Source organism: Psammomys obesus, unplaced genomic scaffold (assembly GCF_907164565.1).
Source record: "Psammomys obesus unplaced genomic scaffold, mPsaObe1.curated_primary_1811, whole genome shotgun sequence".
NCBI classification, from domain to species: domain Eukaryota; kingdom Metazoa; phylum Chordata; class Mammalia; order Rodentia; family Muridae; genus Psammomys; species Psammomys obesus.
Genome location: NW_026592510.1, coordinates 5,493,745 through 5,496,581, shown reverse-complemented (window position 1 = coordinate 5,496,581; position 2,837 = coordinate 5,493,745). Strand labels below are relative to the sequence as shown.

General features: G+C 53.8%; 1 protein-coding gene across 1 annotated transcript in view; it reads left to right on the top strand.

The window, feature by feature from the left end:
- The first annotated feature begins 1,009 nt into the window (after window positions 1-1,009).
- Window positions 1,010-2,837, top strand: part of Papss2 (3'-phosphoadenosine 5'-phosphosulfate synthase 2) — a 119,231-nt gene continuing 117,403 nt past the window's right edge. The window contains exon 1 of the mRNA XM_055614168.1: window positions 1,010-1,163. Within this exon, the coding sequence (XP_055470143.1) occupies window positions 1,140-1,163 (24 nt within the window). The 5' untranslated portion in view covers window positions 1,010-1,139. The remainder of the gene's footprint in view (window positions 1,164-2,837) is intronic.

Sequence of the window (2,837 nt, the reverse complement as noted above, 5' to 3'; positions counted from 1 at the left end):
ATCCCTCGCCTCTGGAGAGAGGTTCTCCAGCCCTTTCACGGAAGAGTGGGGTGGATGGGTGGGTGGGGGGCGTGGGGAAGAGTGGATCTTGTGCGTCTTCTTGATTCCCTTGAAGGCGCTGTTCCATAGGCCTGTTTGTCCTCAGACAGGGAACTAGGCTACTGGAAACTCCGGGGCCTGCTCCCAAAGGTGCTGGTCAAGATAGCTTCTTTCCAGCTTACTCATCGCTGACACCTGGATCCTTCCAGAGAGTGGCATCCCATAAAACCTAGAAGCCATAATCCTCAACTGGTATGGTTTCCTCTTCTGGGCTTATTCCATGGACAGAGGTGCTGCCTTTTAGGATGAACTGGCAGGCAACTGCTCTGGGTCCATTGCCCATCCTCTGGGTCTGGCCTCGAAGACTTCGCTTTTGGATGACGTATAGCTCTGGTTCGTCTGTGCCCCTGTGGGCTGAAAAGGATCCCTGTCCAAAGTTATCAGCTTCGGGGTTTTCTTTTCTTCTTGCTGTAAAGATGCTAGGGGGTGGGGGTGGGGAGCGAAGTGCCACGCTTTTCACCAACAGCCCAGGTTTGGGGAAACCCCAAATATCTCAATGACCTCATTTGCAAATTAAGAGAAAGGGCACGCTGCCTGAAGCCAGGCCGCGATGACAGCACTCAAGGAACAAAGCAGAGTTCACTGGAGTGCGGAGTAAGGCTCCATAAAGATTGAAGTACAGCTCTAGCGCCCTGAGATCCGCATCAGCAAGCCTGGTGGCCGCAGACGCGCTCGCCCTTAACTCTGTGCACTCTGGGGTCCCAGAGTTTCTCGTAGGATGTGAAATGGGGTGAGAGGTGAAGGATGCTGCCGGGGCCGAGGGCAGAACGTGTGTCAGGCTTGCCCGGGACCTGAGCTGGCAGAGCCCCCAGCGGGGAACCCCGCCCTGGCGGCTGCCGGGTCCCCGGGGCTGGGCGCTGCTGGCGGAGCCGATGGGGCGGAGAGGAGCAGGGCAGGAGGAGGAGTAGGAGAAGGGGGCCGGTCAAGGGAAGTGCGACGTGTCTGAGAAGCCTTTTTATACCTCCTTCCCTGGAGCCTGGCAGCCACTGCCGCCATCCACTTCTCTGCGCCCTGGACCCGGGCTCCGCCACGGCCGCACCATGTCGGGGGTCAAGAAGAAGACGGTAGGCTTGCCAGCCTCCTGCCTGGCCCTCCCCTCCCGCCCTGCATACCCGCAGTGGGTCCCGCCCTCGCCGGCACCCTCGGAGCCGGGAGGGAAGACACGGGTGCCCGGTGACATGCAGGAACGTGGGGCTAGGTCCGCGTTCCTCTCTCTGGGGCCACCCCCGGAGAGCCCCTCGCTGCCCTGGCCGCTGCCGCTGGGAACCTCCGATCCCTAAGGGTCCTGCCCGCCTGAGCCCTCCTGAGCTCGTGAAGTGGGTTCCAACCAGAAACCAGGACCCAATAGGAAAGTCCCTTCTTCCTCCGGTCACCCTCCTCGTCTTCCACAGGACCCCCGTGGGCACAGAGTGGGTGGTGGGCTGAGCTGTCTCTTTTTATGCCAAGTCTGGTCTCTGGCCACTGGGGTTCTTCTAACCTTTGGGACCTTCTCGGAGTGGACTTTAATAGAACTGCAATTATCTAGGCTAACTGGAGGAAATTGTATTTCCATACCAGCAGATTTTGACCCTCTAGCCTGGTTCTCTCTCTGTTGGCACGGGGTGGGATGGGGGTAGGGGGAATAGAGGTTGGGAGGTGGGGTAGGGGGCTTCATTTGATAAGTAAGATAAGTGGAGGGTTTCCGGAGGCAGTCCCCCTTTAATGGGAAAGATCAGGGTATGTTAAAGTATCTTTCCCGTGTAACAGCCCTGGCTCTGAGGGAATTTACATGCTTAAAAATGCCCAACTGTATTCCAATAACAGTGGAGGAAAATCAGTAGTAATCATAGACTCCGAGTAAGAAGAAACTTTACAGACAGCCTTTGGGTTCCCTCAGATGTGGTCTAGGAGCCTTAATTAAAATCCCACCCAGCTACCCAGATGCTCGGCCCTGGCCTCTCACCACCACATTGCATGCCTCAAATGACTGTGGCCAGGAGTAGATTGGAAGTCCTCAAGTAATCAAACATACGCCCGGCACATAGTAGATCTTCTATAAAGGTTAGTTATTTCTTTATGCTGTTCACTAGCGAACTTTAAGGCACAGTGTTGGTGAGGGACAGAGAAAAAGAGGGAGTGTCAGGGAGTTGTGCAGGAACCAGAGGTGGTACAGTTGGAAAATATGAGGACTCTGTGTCCTTGGTTGGCGTGTCACCCTGGATCAGCAGGAGAGCCCAGGAGGAAGATGGTGTCACTGTGGGATGGGGCAACAGTTGGACTCTGGCTGCCTCTAATCGGTGTAATTTCAAAGTAGAAGGAGCCTCAATATTGTGTGGAATGAGTCTTATAGAATTGACTATTACTTGTATTCCTAATCCACTGGATCAAGTTCTATCAGGTGCTAAGTTGTGTCGTCTGCTGTGGCAGTCATTCTTTAAGGTTGGTGGGGTTTTAGTCTAACCTCCTTACTTGTATCAAGAACATCCAGCTCCTAGGAGGAACTCAGTGAAGCATCAGTCAGCAAGTGGACTCTCCTTTTCATGTCTCCAGCTAGAGAGAGTTTGTGAAGTATGGGGCTGAGGGCAGGGCCTTAAAGGTCCATTCTGGGAGGCTTGGCTCTTGCCAGTGAGGAGTTTAAGCACCAGAGTTTGGTTTTTGTGTTTATACAATTTGAAACTTTTGATTTGTTTTCAGTTCTTCTTCTTCTTCTTCTTCTTCTTCTTCTTCTTCTTCTTCTTCTTCTTCTTCTTCTTCTTCTT